The sequence below is a fragment of the Hypomesus transpacificus genome, chromosome 1, assembly GCF_021917145.1.
Source record: "Hypomesus transpacificus isolate Combined female chromosome 1, fHypTra1, whole genome shotgun sequence".
Classification (NCBI taxonomy): Eukaryota; Metazoa; Chordata; class Actinopteri; order Osmeriformes; family Osmeridae; genus Hypomesus; species Hypomesus transpacificus.
In genome coordinates this window covers 1,135,575-1,157,365 of record NC_061060.1, presented here as the reverse complement: position 1 = coordinate 1,157,365, position 21,791 = coordinate 1,135,575, and the positions used below count along the sequence as shown (strand labels likewise).

The following is a 21,791-nucleotide window of genomic DNA, read 5'->3' as shown; positions in this document are numbered from 1 at the left end:
AGTACGGGTGACATGGTGTGTGTGTGTGTGTGCTACACCTATACTCATGGTGAGGCGATGTGTGTGTGTGTGTATGGGTGCCATGGTGCGCTGACAGTGTGCACAGTGTAAGTGTGTGTGTGTGACATGGTGCTCTGACGGTCTGAGAGGGGGGCCCCTTCATCCCCACAGAAACAGGCAGAAACTCCCCCGTGTTCGAGGCTTGCCCCCTGCAGACCACCCTACCTAACCCTCACTGCTTCTCCTGGTCCACCAGCCCTCTGCTCACTGGACCTGGAGGGCACTTCAAATACCGCCAGGTCATCAGGGGAGTATACTAACAGGTTCAAGGCTTTGCTGCCAATCCCACTCAACTTAGGATCTTTAGGGGAAACAGATCGATCAACTGCTATGCCTTGCCATGACAGATCCACCAGCCAAAAACTATAAGATCATAAACCATGAAGGGCATGGTTCACCCCCATCCAGGCCTTGAATCCAATGCCAGCAGTCACTTGTAGTCTGCGACAGCAAAACCATGAGCTTTTTCACACTGGAGCTGAAAGCAAAAAAAAAATAAACAAACAACAAAAGTCTTTCTTTCCTCGTTTCACAGCAAATCAAGGCTGGAAGCAGGAATAACAGCTGCTGAGCTCTCTCCACACACCCAATTAAGTATCAGTCCAATTACCCCGGCGTCCAACACACACACGCAGATCCCCCCCGTCTTCAGGACCAGAGGAGCCAAATAAAAGATGGTGTTGAAACCGGAGGAGGCTGAAGCAGACATCAAACAACGCTGAAGGGAAGAGAGAGGGAGGCTCGGCCGCATTGGCTCTACGCTCTGGAATGTGGGAACAGCGTAGCGCCGTTCAGGCAGGAGAGGGCTGTGTCTCGGAAGGTCACGGCCAGGGGCGGGAGGGGTTGGACGGGGGTAGGAGGGGGGTTGGGGGTCGGTGTGATGTGGTCTGGAGCTCCATGGGTCTCCTGCCAACCCGGTTGCCCAGGGCCAAGTGCTCCCCGCTGGGCCGCTGAGCGACGGTGCCCCCTGCGAGCCTAGAGGAGGCTGATGTCGTGCCAGGCGCTGGCGGGAGGGAGGAGGGTAGGGTGGCACCTGTTCACCTCAGCCAAACATCATGCCTCTCCCCCCCCCCCCCCACACCTCCCCCAAACCCCTCTCCTCACCCCACCCCCCCCCACACCTCCCCCAAACCCCTCTCCTCACCCCACCCCCCCACACCTCCCCCAAACCCCTCTCCCCCCCCCCCCCCCCCACACCTCCCCCAAACCCCTCTCCTCACCCCTCCCACACCTCCCCCAAACCCCTCTCCTCACCCCCCCTCCCACCGCCTGGCCCTAGCCCAGGCCAGACTCTCCTCTCAGGGCTTTACAAGGTGAGAAGTCCCGGTCCACAACAATTGAAAACGGAGCTGGGGGATCAGCTGCAGCCATCAATCTTACTTCAATCAATCACTGTCACCAGGACGCACCAGGACCCACCAGGACCCTCGCATGCTCCACACCCACCCTCACCCGCCCCACACCCACCCACCCACCCTCACCCGCCCCCCCCCGCCCCATACCGCCAGGCATGCGGCCCACTGGAATGCTGGGTAATGAGGAATGGCGCGGCCATGCAGGCATCTGATTCAACCCCGTATTAGGGAAGGCTGGGACATTGTTGTGGCTCTGTATGTGTGTGGGTGTATGTTTGTGTGTTTGTATGATTCATCCCCATATTAGGGAAGGCTGGGACAGTGTTTTGTCTGTGATTATGTGTGTCATCTGTGTTTGTGTGTGTGTGTAATTTCCTGTGTAGTTCTCTGAAGATGCTGTCAGCACAATTCAGATGGGACACTAAATCAGTCTGATGTACCGAAGACATTACCCACTGTTTCTATGTGATGTCAGCACCGGCTTTCATCCAACACAGAGCGTCCTTATCTCAATACAGTTTACAAGGTGAATGGTATCTTGAACATGGACCAGTTCCATTCTATGCATGGAAAAAAATAACCAACTTTGTTAACGGAATGATAGGTTCAGACTGACAAACAATTCTAGCCGAGTTAATGCACAACCATCTTCTATGTTGCTTGCTCTAGTGCAAATGCACAATTAAGATAAGCTTTGAAAGCTTTGAAGCAAGCCTGTATTCTAGGGGAAAGTGTCTTTAATTCTACTTGAGCTTATGAGAGCTATATCTGAATGTGTGCTTTGGACTAATACGCATCTCTTTAAACTACAGCGCATATCGTATCATGTCATGAAAATATGGAGATCTCACAGGTAATCTGCTCTACAAACAGCAACTGTTGATAGGGCCACCGTGAGGAATTAACTGTAATCCTCTTTCCTCAAAATTGTACCATGCGCAAATCGGAATTCCATCAGAAAATTCAAGTCCATTTATTATTTATTGTGTCTCCTTGCCAAGGCCTTGCTAAAGGTGATGGAAAATGCTGGAGGATCTCTTAGTATATCATGTGGGACTTGGATATGTGGCCACCAAGATCAGTGAACCGGAAAATACAGATTTAATATTGTAGCTGGCACCTAAGTCCCTGCTAATTCAATGACATTATGCTTGAGATTTATGAAATTGTTATTAAACTCTCTCTCTCTCTTTCTCTCTCTCTCTCTTTCTCTCTCTCTCTCCGTCTCTCTCTTTCTCTCTACATATATATATATATATACACACACACAGTATATATTTACATTTCTGTACAATATATTGACATATCATACATGGATGATATATTTTAAATGTGAGTTTAAGGGTGGATTATTTGTACTGGATTGAAACGAAAAGCTTCAGTGCACATGCAAAGTACTGACATAAATACTCAGTAACAAAGCATTTGTCCTATAATCACAGTAATTCATATCCATCAGGATGAGCAAGATGTCTGAAGGGATCCTTGCCACTCCCGCCAACCTCGCGGACCATAACTAACCTCATTTCCCAGGAATGTTCCTTTCCTGTTTCTGACTGTAGCTCTCTCCTCTACTATCTTCTGATAAAAGGCCACTGACTATATTTTTATACAGCTCGCGATACATTAAGGGGAATCAAATGTAATGGAAATGGATTCCTCTTATCTGTTTAAAACGCTCTCTCTTCTCACTCCTCTTACAGTTGTCAAAGTTAAAAAGCGAGATGGGGGATGTGTTTCAGACGAACGCATTCAATCGCCGAACCATGTCTTCTCTGGAATCCATTAAGAAGTGTATTAAATGCCTTCCTAGCAGCATGATTTGTTATTAGGAGGTTAACCCCTAAACGGCCTGTCTGTAATCTCTGAGAACTTGAAACCCCAGACAAGAAGGATTGTTTTGTAGTAGGTGGGGCTTGAATGTCCATCTGAACCGTAACTTTAACATGGTAGCAAGGTCTGTGCCGTTTCCTGGGCCTCCCTTATGTCGAATCGTCTCAACGGTGTCTGTTGCATTTGGCTGTTTCTGAGTCTCCTACAATGGACACACAAGAATGAAACAAACCTTTTTTACTCTTTAAAACAATAAAATTTCTGGTAGCAATACTGGTTATCAGTTTTGTTTGTTCTGATGAGATTGAATGTTCCTAGCCAGGAATCACTGTCGTTTAATTCGCCGTGACTAATGGAAAAGTGAAAGAGAAAAAAATCCAGTCCTTCTCGGTGAGCACTCACGAGAGACTCCATGTCAACATGGGATCTGTGTGTTGTGACAGTGGAATAGTTGTGAGCACAAACACAGATCCAGTTTTGCTGGGGAGGTAACTGAGGCTCTGTGTTGACACCTTCAGCTGTCTCCAGGGGGGAATAAAGATCTGACACCCTCAGCAGTGGAGCACAGACACCAGCTGGGCCTGCAGCCAGATGAGCCGTCTCTCTGCTGCGCCACGCTCTCCTTTCTACTTCTGTCCATCTTAGGATCCGTCCGTTCTTCCTTCTTGTCTCCGCCCGCCTCCCCTCTCCCGCTTCAACTACATCCAGCTTTCCTTCTCTCTCCTTCTCCTCCCCCCTTATCACTCCCTTTCCCCTGTTCTCCTTCTCCTTCCTCCCTTTCAACTCCCTCTTCTCTCCTTTCACTTCCCATCGCCTCCTCTCTCCTTCCCCACTCAACTCAAGAGACCTTCGAGGTCTCTGCCAAGTTTTCTTCTCCCTCTAACATCCCCATTCGGGCAGTCCTGTGCTGTCTTCTACTGTGTGATGACTTCATTCAGCCCTTTCTGTCTCGTGAAACAGTGGTAACCTGACCAGTGAGCAGGAATCCCACTCTCAGTGGAGTGCCAACACAGCTTTTCAAGTACAGAAAGTAGAGAGAGTGGTACTTTATTACTCCCCAAAGGAGATTACACTCCTGATGGACTGTGTTATGAAGAGTAATTAATATGGACATATCTTATACCTGCGTGCAGAACAAAACAAGTTAAACTAATTACAGTAATGGAATAAAAACCTTGAATGTGAGTTTTGTACTGTTTGTTTTCCCACGGTGTAAAGCAGATACTGAAAATAATCTGGAACACGAACTTGCAAACAATAGCAAATAAATCAAAGGAAGGAGAAATAAATGAGTGACAGATTAGTGACAATTAATCTTCAACATCGTAAAATGTGTTGCCCTGGGATTAAAAGAGAGTACTGGAGTTGTGTGATTTGTTCATCCAACAATTACTCCCTCCCCATACAAAATGATCCTTCCTAACTTTGCCAGGAAACGTTCATGTTCCTATTGAGAAATTATGCCACCATCCACAGTTGCTTCGAGCAAATTATGAGGTGCGAATTTCACATTGTGAGACACCATGAGTGGATCAGAATTGTCATGACTCCCAGCTAGCCCGACCAACACCAACCAGAATGTAAGCTCCTTGTCACCCCAAAGCAGGGAGCATGACTAGATTTACACAGAGCTTTGACTGAACATTTGGGTTTATGTGCTTTGGTAACTTCAGCAGTGCTTTCTCAGTAATTGGCCCAAACTGAAGGACCTTGTCAGCTGCCAAGACCCCACAACTATAAAAGGTAATTGTTGTTTTAAGAAGTTGCCTTGTTGAAAAACTTCCACCACATTTTCTTGGTACCTCATTTCTCTGGTATCCACATCAGCCTGCAGAAGAAAGTCTAGACTGGCAAGTAAGAGACCAACATACAACTGGTGCCCTTGCTGGTGTCATTAATTAGCTCAGTCTTTAGTGTGGTGACCCCAAAAAAAAATATGCACATGGAAACATCGGATATAACGGCAGAACTCTCCACGTCAACATCAGCCTCAGTTTTCTCTCCCTTTCCTGCTCCTTCTTCCGTCTCCACACACTCACTAGGGTTTACGGCCCATATAAAAACAGAATAACTGTAATGGGGGACGTCAAAACCTTATTCGTTGCTTTTCCTTTTCTCACAGTAAAGAGAGGAGCATAACAGCTTTGATGGAGGCTCCAGCGCTTCTTAAGGGAGCGGGGTGGGAAGGCTTTCCTTCAGATGTGAGGGAAAAACGCTGAGGCAGTGGTAAAGGATTGCAGACGAAAAGAACGAGAGGGAAAAAAAGCAAAATAACGATAACAGACTAACGTGGTTCACAGCCAGATTTTTGTGGTCAGCCGGCAGCATTACAGTAGTGATTCCAAGTTTCAACTCTTTTTCCCTGAATGTTTTTCTTACTCTGGTCTTACACACGTTTACCTCCTTCTCTCAGTGGTAGCAAGGTCTGTGTATCTGACGTAATGGAGACAGACAGAAGAGAAATCCCATGCTGCTGATAAGCAAGAGCTGGATCCTGCGTTGTTGGGATTAAGGCTGCGTTTGTCTTTTGAGGTGATGATCACATCCTAACCCAGCCCTCACCCCATCATACAACTGGACTTTCTAGGAACGGGGGGTGTTTTCAAAACATTGTTGGCGCAGGAACTCTGACAGACACACAACCAACGACGCCCTCTAGTCATAAACTCACTACCTCATCCACAACGAAAGGAAGATTGTGTCAAATTGTTTGAAAACCTTTTGACCTGCACGGCTCTTATGAGATTTAGGATGGAGATTCTTTAGCGTAAGCCTTTTGATGACAGGGAATACAGGCTCTGGGCCAGAGTTTGTGACTGATAGAAAGGGTGGCCTCAGCTGCTCTGGAGCCCACTGAGAGAGTGACCTAAAGGGTGGAAAACCAAATATAGAAGGCTATTTCTCACCCGGGGGCTGATAGATTACTCTAAAGAGAGCAATGTACGATGTCCAAAGAGGCAACAATAGACCAACAATGGAGGTTTATGAAAACATGATTTCTGGAGTTCATTGGTCTCACAAGCAATATGCTCTCTTTGGTTTGCCGCAACAAACTATTATTTTTAAATTTCTGTTTTAGAAACCTGTAATATATTATTTTAGACCTCAATATATATGTTGCACTGTAGATGAGGTATTCTTGTTGTTCACCATGCCTAGCAGCTGAGATCTGGTTGCTTTGCACTGTGCCTAGGATACACAGACCGTCCTGTGACTCTGACTACCGCTAAACGAATCAAATGTCAATCGCAGTAACTACACAGAATACCTTCCTCTACATGTTCAGGTACAGATCCACAAAACATTTAAAACTGTCATGGATCCACCTGAGGATGTCCAGAGAGTTACAGTTCAGAGGATGTAACGTTTGAAAGGTGTTTTGTGAGGTCATGAACTCCTCCCGAGGGTCGTAAATCACTCTGCGACGCTACATTCCTGAGGCTAACTGTCTCAGAAGAGTCCACTCTGATTACTGCGTAGATATTGCTGGTCATGTGGAGTGAACAAAATGTCATAGTTTTTGGTGATTAAAGGTTAAGAGAGCGGTCATATACCGAAAGGTTAGATGTCTACCTCTACCTAGATATGCTTGAAGTCTTACTGTTTAAGACGTACAGTGCTTAGTCACTGCGTGTCACTATCTGGCTCTCAGTGAATGTTGCCATATAGTCCTGTTTAGAAGGAAAACAGACCACACATGATTGATATGCTTGAAGTTCTTTCTGTGAAAGAGGTTCAGATTCAGCCAAATGGACATCAGACACGACAAGGTTTAGAAGAAATCAAAGAAAACATGAAGAACTTTTCACATTTAACACTACAAACAGACCCAGCGAATCAAACTCAGAACACATGGTCGGAGCAGGACCCACATTCACTTTTTAATTTCTACTTAAGTCTTCGTCCTTCTCACCATCTGGACCAAAAAAAGTACGACAGTAGGAGCCAGAAAAAAGAACCAGGGTGCAAATAGATTCTGAATTAGAACTCAGTGGTGTTGGTTTAGAAGGAAGTCTATCCTCCTTATAGAGTCTTTTGTTCTCAGCTGGGTTTGGGATCTTTGGAGTTCGGCCCAACCAGATGTTTCCCTGTCAGATGCTGTAACTGATACCCCAGAACGCCGTGTCATTTTTCAAACCCACTCCAATCGCTCCACTCAACACCCACATAATGCTTCATTTCTATAAGTGGAGTCAATATGGATTTGGAGGAAATATTCTCGGAGCCTAATTTAGTGGGTGCAAGGCTGGCATCTTTAAACTCTCGGAAAACGATCTTTCGGAGGCAAAGCTTGCGTGGGAGGATTTGGTTTCCGAAAGGGAAAATGAAAAAAAAGAAAAAGGAAAAAAAAGGAAAGATCAATATAATTTTCCATCAAACAACATATCATTAATTCCTGTGCTTTGTTTGGCGAGCAAACAGGAAAACACATCTTGGGTTTGGGGGAGGTTTTCTCTCGTCTTCTCATATTGCCTTGTGCCTTAGAGTTTTCTTCTCTGCAGTAAATTAGCACTGGGGGAAACAACGGGTTTGTTCAGAGGGTAATGATTTACTGACCTTGGTAATTAGAGGTGGGAGGATTCACTGTGTTTCACACAAGCAACTGTCTAGTGCTAACCTCCACAGTGATGCATGTGTGAACCAATACCTAAAACAAAAAAAAAGGTTAACAACACAAACAACATTAGGTGCTGTGATATTCTACAGGGAAGGGACTGATCTTCATTTGATAACGTTGTTTAGATTTGTAAGCTCTTTGGCCCTTGCTGCTACTTTGAAACAACAACAAATATGAATTTATGGATGCTTCTGCATCGTGAATCTCATCCAGGAGCGCTCTAACAATTGTTGAGGCCAAAAATACCATCAGTCTTCCAGGAAGCCTATTGACCAGCGCTAAATCATACGCTGAAGACGGAACTCTCCGGTAGTTCCGAACTCCATTCCATCCTTCTCTATGGAATATATTTAAAACAAAAAAGATTATGGATTTTGTTTTTCCTGGCTAAAGATTCAGCTTCAAAAATGCCAATAGCAACACAACTATCTCATGAATGTGTTTTTGGACTGGAAGGTTCACGGGGTAGTTCACTAAAAATAAGTGCCATGGATATCCCTGAAACAACTCCACACAAGTGGATCCTATTTGCTTGTTGATCAGGCAAGGTTTCATTTCCACATTAATACTTGTCATGGCACTGGGAGACAGACAGGCCCCATGGCCACTAAAACATGCCACACAGCCCAGACAGAGCTACACAATTGCTTTTCAAATAGGTCAATGTATGTGTCACCATAAATAAAGCGAAACTTTTCTTGATTATTTTCCAGAAGGTCTCTTTTTTTGATTCATTAAATCGTCTTGTTCCAGCTTCAACACAAACACCGCAAAGACGTGTTCCCCCAATTCGCTGTTATTTGGGGCGCCGTCTGTCAGTGTTTTTCCTGTTCAGTGTTTTGTTTTAAGGAATGACGGTAGACAAACTGCAGGATGGCCTGGATGGCTGACATCACATATGTTCCTGTCGTTGTTCCAACTGACCCTCCAGTTCACACACGGATGCTTCAGCTCTTTAAATTTAGCTCCGGGTCCTAATCCCTTGCATTGTTCTGTTAGAGGGGAGCTATGTCAGACATGCCTGTGGATATCGGACGCCCCCGTTCTGAACACGGAGGGAGTCAAGTGCAGTCCAAGTTCGGCCCGCTCCACTGTGTCAACAGCCCGACGTTGAGATGACTCACCACACAACTGGAGTCCTCGGGGGCAGAGTGTTGGGTGTCCTCGGAGTTCAACAATAACCAATCAATGTCAAGAAAACAGATTTGAGCGCAAATGAGAGCCGGCCGTCTGCAGAATGGTTGTGGTGTAAAGTTCCCTGGCTTGGGGAGAGATCCCAGAATGACTTGCAGAGTGTGCGTAGGCTCTGGAGACTTCTTTTTTACACTTTCCCAATTTCCTTAGTCTCCATTGTGGTGGGGAGAAGTCATTATTCCTGAACTTTCACAGAATTAATCTATTTTTATTATTATACTCCTACTCATTCACTGAAAGCCTTTGTCTTCATTGAAAACGTAATGCCTTGCAAGGATTGTGAAACGAGAGATATCACATTTTCTCCGAGGGGTGTGTGAGGAAGTCATCCAGACTTCTGAAGTCACAACGTTGTTCCTATTCATTTGACCCGTCCGAAGTCTCCAAGGGCCAGTTTCTCTCTCGTGGGCTTGTGTGTTTTCCCCTAAGGGTCACGTTACATATGTGGAAGCACATGCTGTCAAACAACCGTGAAGTCCATACAAGCTCGATGGAGGTGTGCTCATGACAGAGTTTGGTTTGTCCGTCAAAGTGGGTGCGTGGCGGAGGACATTAGCGAGGCCTGTGATGGGGAGTGGAAGGAGGAAACCTGATCTGGGTCCAGGGGAACCCCACCTGTTTGGGGGTTTGTGTCCAGGGCATCCGTAGATTGCTTGATTGGGTTTCCACCCAACCCTGCAGCCCCCCTCCCGCTCCCCCAGACCCAGGCGTCGCAGGTGGGTTTCAGAAGGCCGACGCAGCCCCACGCCGGAACGACAGGTGGGCGAGTGTGTGCGTTTCTTTTTACGACGTCTGCCCTCTCTGTCTGTAACGTGTTAGGGATACGCAACATGAGATGTTAGAAACACCAGCTGGAAAGAGAGAAGGGAGGCAGGAACTGTATACCTGTGCTGTTCTGCTCACCATGGACATCAGCCATGCTCAAATTTTACTGCAGATAAATCAATTAAACGGAAGTTGTGTTCACAAACAAACAGATCGATTTTTTAAGTCGTCGATCAAGGCCTTTTGAATTGCTATGAATCACTTAACAACACACACTCAAACTTTACTACTACAAATGGAGCGGTAGATATTGAGATACAGAAATCCAGAAAATAACTAGATAAACGTTGTGGTTAAAGAAACGCAGTGCAACAATCATTTTTTTACACAGTTGGAGTTGACAGTGAGTAACCCCTCCTCTGGTCCTCGCTGTCCTACTGCCATGACTACATGCACTACATGTGCCTCTCTTTGGATGAAACCGTCTGCTAAATGAATAAAATGTAAATGTAATGCAGCCTTGCACTCTCTCTCTAAACTGAGGCCCCAGTTTTCCATCTCTATATCAACACACCCTCACACTAAGGGTGGTTTCCATCCCACAGAGATGTAACCTAACCCTCCCCGATCTGCATCCACCAGCCTGCATGTTACCCAGAGTGCCCCACAGAAGAAGTCCTCATTACTGCTGCACAATCTCCAACATGTAGTTAGATCAAAGTTAAGCTCGATCTCAAGTGGAATATGTTCCCCTCCCCCCAGCATCTATGTTTAGATTCTCCTTGCTAACTATCTGCCTTTTTCGACTTGATTGGAGATTAGCACCTTTTTGGTCTTGGAACAGGGTGGAGGTAGATTTGGCTGTGAGTAAACATCCAGCTTTTTATTTAGAAGCCACAAGTCCCCCGGCTGGCTAACTGGATGCGCACCTTCTATTTCAGGAGGACAGGGCAGGGGGTCTTCTACAGACAGTACGGCTTGTTTTCACTCCTGATCAGGGCCTATAAATAAAGGTCCTCTACTTGGTGTGTGTTTGTCTGTGTGCGTGTGTGCGTGTGTAGATGCACTTGTGTGTGTGTGTTTGTGGAAACATGGCCTTTTAGATTCCCACTGAACATTCTGGGGAGTGTAAGCGATGCGTGGGTCGTTAGCAGGGGTGGAGGTAGTGAGGAGTGCCGTGGATGAGGAGAACAGACTCGGAACAGAGACACTGAGACCCAGACCCACGCGAGCCGGACAGCTGGCCTGCTTCACCATTCTGAAGGTTATGATCACAGGGGTTTGGTGAGGGCTCTGCTGTGCACCCCACTGCTCCATCGCCCCTCCTCTCACCCTCCTCCCCTCCCCCACCTCAACTCCCACCACATGCCCTCCCCCCCTTCCCCAGCCCCCCAAACAGGTGGACCATGGTTCCAGTTTCACCATTTTCTTTTTTCAAATCAAACTCCCTGCGCTAGACAAGGAGCACGCTCAGTTGCAGGAAGCTGCTCCACAAGGACGCTGGGCTGGCGGACGGCTCGCTCATCCATCAGTCAACAGGCACTCGCTCACTCTCCCTCTCTCCCTCCCTCCCTCCCTCTCCAGACTCACCCTCCTGCCCTCTCCCCCTTACCACTCCAGGCTCACTGTCACTCTCCCTCTCTCTCTCCCTCTCCAGGCTCACTGTCACTCTCCCTCTCTCTCTCCCTCTCCAGGCTCACTGTCACTCTCCCTCTCTCTCTCCCTCTCCAGACTCACTCTCCCTCTCTCCGTCCCTCCCTCCCTCTCCAGACTCACCCTCCTGCCCTCTCCCCCTTACCACTCCAGACTCACTCTCACTCTCCCTCTCTCTCTCCCTCTCCAGGCTCACTGTCACTCTCCCTCTCTCTCTCCCTCTCCAGACTCACTGTCACTCTCCCTCTCTCTCTCCCTCTCCAGACTCACTGTCACTCTCCCTCTCTCTCCCTCTCCAGACTCACTCTCTCTCTCCCTCTCCAGACTCACTGTCACTCTCCCTCTCTCTCTCCCTCTCCAGACTCACTGTCTCTCTCACTGTCACTCTCCCTCTCTCTCTCCCTCTCCAGACTCACTCTCCCTCTTCTGCCCTCTCCCTCTCTCTGACTTTTTTGACTTCCCTCCCCCCTTCTTTCTTCTCTTCCTCCTCCCACCTCCCACCCTTCCCTGTTGCACCCAGCTGTGGTCTGGAGGCACAGAAACTGATTTTCAGAGTGTTAACCATGATGTTCCCCGGCCGTCGGTAGGATTTCATTTGCAGAGCACAGGGGGGGCAATATCTCGGGTAATACCACGGGTTTAGTGTCACTGATCTCCTCAATGCTCACCTCAGGAGAAAAATTAAAGTGGAGATAAGACGTGTTCCCCTGGTCCTCCTGCTTGTGCCTCTGTGCTGACCATCTGTCCCTGCCCTCGGAGGAGCAGGACTGGAAGCTAACTGCATGGCTTCTCTCAGCCCTGTGTCCACTCTCCTCTGTCAGCAGAACACGCTGCTACGAAGGGAAGCTATTAGGCTTATCGCCTCAGAGCGCTGGAGCCTGTATTTATTCAGGTAATAAGAAGAGTTAAGTGTAATAAGAGTGTATTGTTTCTAATATGGTTGGTTCATTAAAACTCCTTTCGCTGTGACCACCTGACCACCTTGCAAGTCATATTTTTTTATCTGGTTTGATGTTGGCGTGTACATTTTTTTTGTTTTATTAAGAGCTGATTGTATAAGAACTTTATATACTGTAGGGTATTAAAGATGAAGTGTAACTGCTTCACTGGTGAAGAACACATAACAACTAATAAGGGAGAATAAACCTGCTTGGTAAACCTGCTTTGAAGCTGAAAATAACTTGCCTAGTATTTAATGAAAACCTTGTCAACTACCATTTTGAGGACATAGTAAATGTCACCCAGTGAAGTTGTGACTTCATAAAAATACTAATTTAATTTAAAAGCTGTTCAACTCAACAGCACACCTTTTATAAAAAGGAAGACATATTACTTGTGATTTCATGTGATGAAACATAAACGAAATGTCAGAATTGATTAATTCTAGAAATTCAATCAAAGTTGTAGAGCCAAGCACCTCTTGAATTCCGCAGAATATTAGAATGAAATTAAATGTGGGCGTCGTGGAAGAGGAGGAGGAAGTGAGCTCGCCACAGTCTTGCAGTGAGCTTGGTGGTCCAGTCAATGACATTGCTTGTCATCGCTCTAGCAGTATGTGTGAGCAGTGCGGTGGGAGCAATTAAAACTGTCGCCTTGTTAACCATGTGCTTGAGCTTAGCACAGTGGAAGTGGAAAATTAAGCAGAGAAGAAGAAAAAACATTGTCATCTCATGGCCTTCCAAAGCCACACTGAGACACCGACATATACACACTGGTATATAAACACACACCACACACACAAAATCACATGCACATTCACAAAAACACGCACACACACACAAACTAACATCCTTATGATCATTGCCTCAAATTATGACTTCCACCTCTGCCTAATTGCACGCCCCCACACTGCCCCCAAGCCAACACACACACACACACACACATTTTAAATAACGTCCACATACTGTAATAACACAGGGCTGCAAGTCTGGGGGATTGTAAGGCCAAGTGTGACTAAACCAATCAACTGACGCGCAGATTGAATGGGTCAATTATCAGCATTCTGCACCCTCAAAAACAGAGAAAGAAAAAAAATGCTGCTTCTACTAATCTGTCTTCCATTCAGCCTGGCACAAAACAAGCCTGCTGCTCTGACATTTCAGCACTGAGTGAGCACCAATGTGTTTTCAATTGGGAGGAGATATGAGCTCCCATTATGTGACACGCACGGCTCCCTTTGAAACGACGCACCAGCCGAGCGAGAACATAAACAAATGTTTGCCACCAAGCACGTTCAAGTTCCCTCTCCAAAAACCACAGCCTCACATGAGAAGCATTACTTGGGAGGCAGAGAACATGTTTTCGGAATTAAAATATTACGAGGACTTTCAAACAAGATCAATTCCTTAATTGGCTCTATTCATAACGTGTATATACTCTTTTTTTCGGGGGCGGGTTCGTGGCGGCCCATTGGTTGGTGAAGCGTGGAGGAGGAGCAAGGAGGATAGCAAGCAGAGAGCTTGTATAGATGGTGTGGTGGAAGACTGTGTGGCAGGAAACCACACTGGGAGAACAGAGAGATGGTGTCGACATACGGCAAAACAAACAGCTTGAATTCTGAGGCTGGGCAGACCAGGGACCAGGCCTCTCTGCTTCCATACGAGATGCGCCTTTCAAGACCTTTATTCTTGTTTTTACTGTTTCTCTTTTTTTTATCTCCCCTTTTTTTCTGCGTGTGTTTTATTAATCCCTAGAGAAAGCGAAAAAGTGGGAGGGAGAGAGAGACAGAGAGAAACAGAGAGAAGGGGGGAGAGAGAGAAGGTAGAGGGGGGCACTTTTTTGGAAGGACTTTTCATTTTGTAAATCATCTGTTAAATCAAACAAACATGAGAAAAGACTCTCTCTCTCTCCCTCCCTCTCTCCCTCTCTTTCTCTCTCTCTCTCTCTCTCTCTCTCTCTCTCTCTCTCTCTCTCTCTCTCACACACACACACACACACGGAGACCCCCAGCATTCCCAAAGCAGCCAACTTCCACAGCTAAAGACCCTAAAATAACTCCAGAATTGACACCACACTGTGTGAAAAGTCCTCAGTTTAACCGTCTGTCTGAGATAACACAGACACTGATGGCTCCAGAGCTGCTCGTTCCCACTTTTGAAACTGTGCCACAAGGAAACTCAATCTATTGTTTGAAGTGAACAGATTGCCTTCTCCCGAATGTCAAATACTTTGAGTAAACAGTCTGGTGTTTTGTTTAACCTTTCCTAGGTGTGACTTCATCAAGACGAAAACTCAAGGTGCCTGCTTGCCTCACCAGGGGAGGGGGAGAGGGGGGAAGGTGTGGGGGGAATGAGAACCACATGCATAAATATGGCTTTACGCACAGCATGAGTGTGTGCGATAGAGAAAAACAGTAATCACATTGGTTTCCTGTGACAAACAATAACATTTGTTTTAAAGCAGCAGCATTCTTCACAGGGGAGTCGGTAGCTCCCATGCTAATCAGTCCCAGGCTGGGCTGGAGACACTGGGAGGAGGCCAGCCTCGGAGGAGGGAGGAGGCCAGCCTCGGAGGAGGGAGGAGGCCAGCCTCGGAGGAGGGAGGAGGCCAGCCTTGGAGGAGGGAGGAGGCCAGCCTCGGAGGAGGGAGGAGGCCAGCCTCGGAGGAGGGAGGAGGCCAGCCTCGGAGGAGGGAGGAGGCCAGCCTCGGAGGAGGGAGGAGGCCAGCCTCGGAGGAGGGAGGAGGCCAGCCTCGGAGGAGGGAGGAGGCCAGCCTTGGAAGAGGGAGGAGCCCAGCCTTGGAAGAGGGAGGAGCCCAGCCTTGGAAGAGGCCAGCCAGGGAGGAGGCCAGCCTTGGAAGAGGCTAGCCAGGGAGGAGGCCAGCCTCGGAGGAGGGAGGAGGCCAGCCTCGTACCTTCAGGCCCTGAGCCAGGACCAGCCACAGGTCAGACTGGGATAAAAAATGCTTGATTTATGTGGCTGCTTTACAAATAGCTCATCACAAAGCTTACCATGCTCGCTGAGTCCATGATCTGTACTACGTTACGCACAATATAAATAGACGAAAATGTGATAATCAGAGAGAAAGTTCAGATAAAAACTAACATTTGAGAGACGAGGTGGTGGTGGAGATTATAATGTTCTTGTTATTCCAAAACAGACTATAGAAATCATACACCATATATACTATAGTATTTTTTACATGAATTATGATTGTTGCAAATATGGTTTTTTTCAACTTCACATCAAGTAAAACGCTTTATGCCCTCATCATCAGCCTCCATCTGAGGATCTTTTCAATAAACTTTTCCTTCTGTGTTTGTGATGAATGGTGCCGTTTGTCCCCAACGTGGCTCGGCCCAGCGCTGACCAAGCAGCCGTGGCTGGGAGCACTGGATTCTCCGGGGCGTGATGGATCACACTGCTCCCCACCCTCAGGAGCCGCGCTCCACTCACCCCAAACTTCAGCTACGCTGACCTCGAGGGCTCCCCCCTGTTGAGGTGATTTTACTCTGACAAATTTCTCCTCCTCCCCCTCCCTCCTCCTTTTCACGCTCCCCTTACTCCCTCTCCTCCTCTCCCTACTCATCCTCTTCCCCTCCCTCCCTCCCTCCCCCCTCCTCCTCCTCCAGGCCGTGTGAGGCGACGAGGTCGTTCTCATCTGCCTCCCGTTACCGTCCCAGATTGAGAGGGTACACGGTGGATGTGTTAATAGGCGAAAATGCAGCGCAGGGACATTGAGTGCTTGACTGTTAAAGAGCAACTCCCCCCCATGGCTCTTAAACTGCTGGGCAGTCAGTGCAGCGAGCTTAACCCTCCTCCTTTGCTGCAAGTCACATTACTGCTGCCCTTTACACGCTGCCTGGTGCAGTCTGACTGTCTACCTACGCACCACACAGAAAATCATGCCCCAACACTCTGAATCGCTGTAGCTTACCTATGAAAACGTATTTGTTATTACGTGGAAATGAATAAATATTCGATAGCACAACAACAATCGGCTCTATCCCCTCTCCCTCCTCACGGTCAGAAATCCTGCCGCTCCACAATCTAAAACTGGACGGCCAGAACAAAACAGTCGACCAAGTTTATCAACAGAAGCATTTTAAGCAGTAGACCCAGCCCTCTAAACCCCTGTGTCTTTGTCCCGGAATTAAGACATGTTTCCTTTTGATGTCCCCCACAGTCCCTCTAAGACCTCCAAAAGTCTCCAGATTAGATCAGATTAGTAACGGGACACATGCGGAGGAGGGTTACCTTGCATCGGTGCTCTGTGCGAGGGCTCGGTGCGAGAGACAGCAGGCCGGGTGGTTTGATACGGGTGCAAGGCATGATGGGTGCCAGTGAAATCCCATTGAGGATCATGCATGACAGCAAAGCTTAAATATAGAATAGCAGGCAGCAAAACCTGTTCTTTTAGACGTACTGGTACGGAAAAGTGAGACCTTGCGGTGCCTATTAAGCGGTGCTGGGGTTCATAATAAAATCTATTTTTGAAGTGAATATTTAAATGAGTGAGGGTGAATGTGAAATTTAATAATTGTGGTCATTATCAAAGGACTGTGTGTGGCGTGTATCTAAACTTGAAAAGGGAGGGGGGCTGGTGGAGATTACCACAACACCAGCCGCTCCTAGAAACGAGCCCTTCAATCATTATTCATTTAGCCTTGGCCAGAGTGACCTAACACATATGAGAATGACCTGGTCATCTTGCAGGGAAATTGATTTCTGATCAGTTATGTATGGACTCATTCATGTATTAATGAAATGTCATCGGTCTAAATCACAGCCCTTTATTGGTTCGTATCCCAGCTGCAGGTCAACACGCCCCCTCTCCCCCGTTATTCCTACGTCCTTGTGTCATCCAGTAAGACAAGGCCCCCCTGTGGTAAAAACCACAGATACTTCCCATAGTCTTACGCAACCCGCCCCAGCATAAATCATGAGGTTCCTCAGTGAGCTGTCCTGTCTAACCAAAGAAAGATGTGCACCATTAAACCTGCCAAGCTGCACTTTGATGCTGAGAAGAAGTCTTGTGTATGGAGAGCGATCCCTCCTCGTGCACTGAGGAAGTTGGGGACCAATCGAACTCCAGTGTGTCTAGTTTACGGACGGTTTACACAAGTCCAAATGCACGACGGTTACAACGTGATGCCAGTCTGATATCTTCCAAATTTCCTTGTATGAAGAAGAGAGTCCGTATGGGAAAAAAGGGCAGGGATTAGTAATGTCCCGGGGTCTAAAAAGAATTAGCCAGAAGAGAGGACAACGCTATGAAATGTCATCCTCTCACAGACTGGAAATGTTAAAAGTGTGAATATGAAAAAAACAAGTGTGTGGTTCTTTGCATAGTTTCTTTGGAATAAAAACTCTGCCTGACTCAAATGTGTCATGTGTAAATCTCTGCTGTGTTGTGGCCTGTGAGTCGTTGCCAGTGCTTCACTCTTGCACCAAGGAACACACACAGTCTTGATGCTCTTTATGCTCTTTATGTCTCAGCGAATCTCCAAACATGTGTCCCTCATTTCACGTTTCATAACGTTTGATACGATGTTCACGTTTCAATACTTAACTTAGTTTTCCACAGGATTTAGAAAACACAGCAGACAGTGAACATTGAGTGTAGAGTCAATAGGAGATGGTAGTATAATCATTAGCTTTTAGCTAGAAATGCACGACATAATCCCATTGTAAATCTGAAACTCAAACTAAAAGGTATTTAATGCTATGGATCTAACCCAGCACAGGCTGAGGGAGAGATTCTGTTTTACTGAGGTGTGAGTTACTCCCTTACTATTTTTATAGACACTGAATACAAACCCAACTGGGAAACTTTTTAAATCTTTTTTTTCCTCGTAAGGAAAGTTGTGTGCACTCTCCTACTAGACGTCGGCCACGTGGGGTTCGACTGAGAGAAAATAACTGTCCAGAACATGGACCCCAGAATCTGCTGTTGTAGATGTTGATGCCCAGATTCCATGTTCCAGGCAATGATACCGATGTCTGTACCGCAATAGTTTTGTAAGCTCTATGAAACTGTATGCCACATTCATACACATAAACCCTTGTAGTGTCAAATAGATAAAAATAGCATGGCAGTTTAAGTACATATATTATTCATGTACATAATATAAGATTGAGGCAAACTGTATTTACTGATTGCATTACTCAATGTTAGGGTTAGGACTGATATATATTTGTTTAAATAGTTGGCATGGATAAGAACTTTGCATTGAAAGCAGTTCATAGCTACCATGTCATATTAGCGCTCAGCAATATGTATTTCAATCACAGAGAAGATGACAGGAAGTTGGATGTTGTCATTTCCTGTGTCCGTGTCTAGACCACGCTGTGTGGGGGGTATTTCCTTGCAACCACATCCCATATGCTTCTGGGCGATGATAGGCCAGAAACTAGGTTATCCATCACCGGCCGAACTAAGTCCACTGGATCCAGGCCAATACCACACTGGTTTACAGGGTAAGGGAGAAGCTGGAAGAGTTTCATGAAAAACTCATGGACTCACGAGAGGCAGACAATCCACACATACTGCGTTTTAGAGAAGACCAATTATGAAAATACCACCTTTAAAGTCTAACATGTCTTCAAAGTGAGAGGAGACGGTACATAAGGCACTGTAGAAAAGCGCTCTGCTGCGCTGACTTCAACAATTCTGTCGAACAGCGCTCCGAAAAAAACGAAACCTCATTTTTTTTCCGCTGCAGCATAAGAAAAAAAATAATATTCCCCCACCACGAAGCCAGAAGTAGTTTCTCATATTGTAAATTAGGGAGAAGACTGTGGGTTTTTAAAAGCAAACCATTATGATAGTTAACATGAAGCCACTTAAAAGACCAGCTGCAAGAGTGACGTGCATAATAGTGTTTAATTTGTCTAATCTTAGCTGGAGAGCTGGGTGGCTACCATGGGGATGCCAGTTAGCTGCTTAGTGGGGGTGCCTAGCTGGGCTCACAACGCTGCTCACACTTCAGAGATTTGGTTTTACCGCTACGTAGTGCAAATGCCATAAACGGTCCACGCGCTGTGTTGTTGTTTTTTGCATGTGCCAGTCCCCTTTCATTTGATTTCCGTCAGTTGCTCACTCGCTGGAGTACGGACAGGGAGAAGGCCGCTGGAGAGGTTTGCAGCGCGCAGTTACAAAGGACGCTGTTTGGCACGAGTCTAAAGGAGCTGATGGAAGAGATGATTTTCTGTTTCTTTTTCAAGGCAACTGTAATTATCTCCGGCTCCATAAAATCTCTATAAAAAAATAATAATATGTATGTATCATCGTACAACATAGAAGATGATGATAAGTGTAAGTTGTCAATAAAAATGACAGGTTTTTGTAGTGGCTTTTCAGGGGAAAAGTCTCTTTGGCTGTGGTTGCTTATTTAAAGTAATGTGCACACTACAGTGTATCACACAGACAGTGGTCAGGACCATTTCATTATTTCCCATTTTCTCAAATGAATGTACTGTTGGAATATAGTGTCACTTCACTGGCCGACATCAGTTTGGCCAATGAACATTTACTGCAGATTTTATACAACTTGTTTTTTAAGTTAGAAACTTTTATTTTGCTGTAAAAGATCTAGCATTTAAAAGGTTATGTAGTGCAAGGAATCTGACAGGTTCTGCTGTACGAGCAACGCCCCCTCTCCACTGCATGTAGACGTTTGTGTCTGTCACTAATGTGTTTGTACAGTGTACTTATACGACCCAATACATTATCGTTATGACCACAAGTCATATGACTCTGTCCTTACAAGATATGTGGTTCTGGGATTCTAATTAGAAGTAACTCTAATTATAGTTTCTACAAAGACCAAAATAGAAAATGTAGGCCTAAAATGTTGAAGTGAAAATGTAAAGTTTCGGTTTCAGAGTGAATGTGATGTCTAAGGACTACAGAAGCACGTCTACTTCCTGCTACTTCAGTTTCACACCCAACTGAGGAGGAGGCTGACACCATGCTATATACTCTGCAGATCTCACTTTGATTATTTCATCACCCTTCGTCACAACACACACACATCCTAACGCTCACCGCCCCCTCCCCCATACACACACAACCCACACACACACCCCAACACCCCCTTCCCTATACACAAACACACACACCCTAACACCCACCGTCCCTTCCCCCATACACACACACACCTCAATTCACCCTCCTCAATGCCTCGCTCCCTTCAACACAGGCATTCATTGACCTTCCAGGCGCTCATTGTCCCAAAGTGAGGTTTGATTACGAGCCTAAGCTCTGGTGAGACTCGCCCCGGCGGCCACGGCTGATCTTTTATACTAATTTTGGATTAATGTGGGGCTGCAACACTGCGTAAACACAGCCACTGAGAAGTGCCCTGCCACAAAGAGCTAAACATTAATCCTCCTTAATGCTGTGAGTCAACCTTCAGTCCTTATCAGAATTTGCCTTAATCTTTGCCCATGCTGTACAGTAGTCTGCTGCTCTGAGTGGAGATGTGGGCTAGGACACAGACAGACCCGCTTCACGTGGAAGAGCAGAGGAGCAGGACAGGTGGTTAGAGGGTAGAGAAGGAAGCGGCTTACCTGTGAGGCTGGATTGCTGGACTGGCTGGTTCATAGGCCTCGGGCGAGCAAAGACAGGCAAAGGCTGGACGTCACAACATGAAGTTGTTTATCTTAGTCTTGTTTCTGCCTGCAGTTTATAATCACACATATTTGATTATATATGATTTTCAGAAGATTGTATCTCATATTGTTGTTTTGAATCTCAGATTGTTGCTTTGAATCTCAGATTATTGCTTTCCAAGTAACCTTCCTGTCATCGGAATAGTTTCCTCTTTCTCCTTGCGATCTCAAGTGTTACCAAAGACTATTTGCAATAACCTTTCTAGTCTCTTCCTCGCCTTTCCCTCTCAGCTCTCTAAGAATGCATCTATGTGTGGTGTTTCCTCTTCTGTGGCAGGCAGTCACTGACTTGTAGGGAACCATGTGCTCTTGCCTGCAATTTTCTCTAAACGATTAAGCTGTTGTGGACGGCAACAAGCTGAGGGATGTATTATTTCAGTCAACCTTCAAGCTTCCACTGGTCTTGCATAATTCTGACTATTAATACTTTGAGACACACGCGCCTTATTGAAACTTTAATGTAAACATAATATAGCAGTGCATGGTAAGAGGAAAAAACAAGGACGCGTGAACAGCCATCGATACAACATGCTCAGCACAGTTCAGCTCTCCTGGTTTCGTGATTTCTTTTCACTCATTATTATATAAATTTTGACTTTTATTCTTCTTTTTTTTTATAACTTTAAACATTTATGTCAGAGTGTGTGAGATTTCAAATGTCCTTGCATTTTAAGCATAGAGAATTAGGATGCCCTTGTG

The 21,791-nt window shown here is 46.2% G+C and overlaps 1 protein-coding gene across 1 annotated transcript in view; it reads right to left on the bottom strand.

Annotated features, from left to right (window-relative positions):
• pitx2 (paired-like homeodomain 2) overlaps positions 1-16,689 on the bottom strand; it is a 41,920-nt gene extending 25,231 nt beyond the window's left edge. The window contains exon 1 of the mRNA XM_047023202.1: positions 16,674-16,689. Coding sequence (XP_046879158.1) covers positions 16,674-16,680 — 7 coding nt within the window. The 5' untranslated portion in view covers positions 16,681-16,689. The remainder of the gene's footprint in view (positions 1-16,673) is intronic.
• Between the last annotated feature and the right edge of the window lie 5,102 nt (positions 16,690-21,791).